At 17.2% G+C, this 1,678-nt stretch overlaps 1 protein-coding gene across 1 annotated transcript in view; it reads left to right on the top strand.

The window, feature by feature from the left end:
- Positions 1-1,678, top strand: part of PRSY57_0404100 (hypothetical protein) — a gene marked incomplete at both ends in the record, with an annotated part of 4,481 nt that overhangs the window by 1,673 nt on the left and 1,130 nt on the right. Inside the window, 2 exons of the mRNA XM_020114497.1 lie at positions 76-1,059; positions 1,268-1,546. Of these exons, the coding sequence (XP_019970774.1) occupies positions 76-1,059; positions 1,268-1,546 (1,263 nt within the window). Of the gene's footprint in view, positions 1,060-1,267; positions 1,547-1,678 lie in introns of the transcript that reaches the window.

Below are 1,678 nucleotides of genomic sequence, written 5' to 3' on the forward strand. Positions count from 1 at the left end.
ATATATATATATATATATATATATATATATAAATATGTATATTTTTTTTTTTTTTTTTTTTTTTTTTTCTTTTAGAACATTTTTCATATCATTAAAAACAAAATAAGAGAACTTTTTGTTAAGGTAAATATTTATCTGTGTATAGAAGAATATATGTTCCCGTCCTTTATAAACAACAAAGTGTTCGTGTTAAGAAATGTTATTCAACAATTTAGATTATTAAAAGAACTAGTCATCAAAATAATAAATATAATAACATTGATTATATCGATATGCCCATATAATAATGAAAGAATTATTTTAGAAAATTTAAGAAAACGAAATATTATAAAAAAGGAAAATAATAAAATAATAAATCGTATGGAGAAAAGAAATGATGAAGAGAAATATACAAACATATCAAGTTTTGATATGATACATATAACTAATATATGTGATGATGATAAATTATTTGTATATAATAAACAATATGAAAATAAATCTTTATATAATAATTTTTCTATTGTTGAAAAAAAAAGGCCTTTTATTAATTTTCTTCAAGAAAAAGAAAAAATTATTTTGTCACAATTCAATGATTTTAAAAATTACCAAACAAAAAACAATCATATAATTCTTTTCATATTAAAAAAAATTCAGAGAATATTACAATACATTCCACAATCTTTAAAATTTTTAAAATCTTATATTTCCTATCGTTTATGTGAAATAAACAGATTTGGAAATTTCTATATAAATAATTCTCCATTGATTACAAATTTGTTAGATAAAACAAATGAATTTATAAAATCCATAGAGAACTTTAATTATATTCATATTCATAATATTATTTATACAAAATTATCTTATATTAATTATCATACACCATACTTATATAAACAACATATAACATACATTAATAATATAAACCAAACTTTTAATAAAGCAAAAGTACACACATATGATAAATTACAAAAAAACTTAAAAGACCTTCAAAATTTTAAAAAAGATAATATACAGTTGAATATGAAATTATTAAAAAGTAAAAAGGAAAATAAAAAACTCAAGACCGTAAATCAGGAGGTGCGTCCAAATTTTATAATGTCATATAATATATATATATATATATATATATATATATATATATGGGTAGATAGATAGATGTATTTATATATTTATATTTATTTATATTTATATATTTATATTTATTTATATTTATTTATTTATATTTATTTATTTATATTTATTTATATTTATTTATTTATATTTATTTATTTTTATTTTTGTGAAGACGTTAAACAATTTTAGGAACATACTCTTGGAAAACCAAGAATTGTCCCTCAACAATCAATATTTAATAAATTCCATAAATAGCAAAAGAGAAGATAAACAATATTCAAATGATAACAATAATATTCAAACATATGCAGAGAAAATATACAACTTCATTTCACATACTGACGAAGGAAAAAAAAATTTTAATATAAAAGAAAAACAGTTAATCGAAGCATATATCTCCTCTTGTATAAAAATAAATAATTTAAATATGGAAATCCAAAATAATAAACACGTAAGGAAAAATTATAATTTCAAAAAATATATCTGTGTATACATATATAAATTACAATGTTTATAAATTAATATAATATAATATAAAATATTAATCAAAATGCACCTTTTTTTTTTTTTTTTTTTTTTTTTT

This window comes from Plasmodium reichenowi, chromosome 4, assembly GCF_001601855.1.
Source record: "Plasmodium reichenowi strain SY57 chromosome 4, whole genome shotgun sequence".
Lineage (NCBI taxonomy): Eukaryota > Apicomplexa > Aconoidasida > Haemosporida > Plasmodiidae > Plasmodium > Plasmodium reichenowi.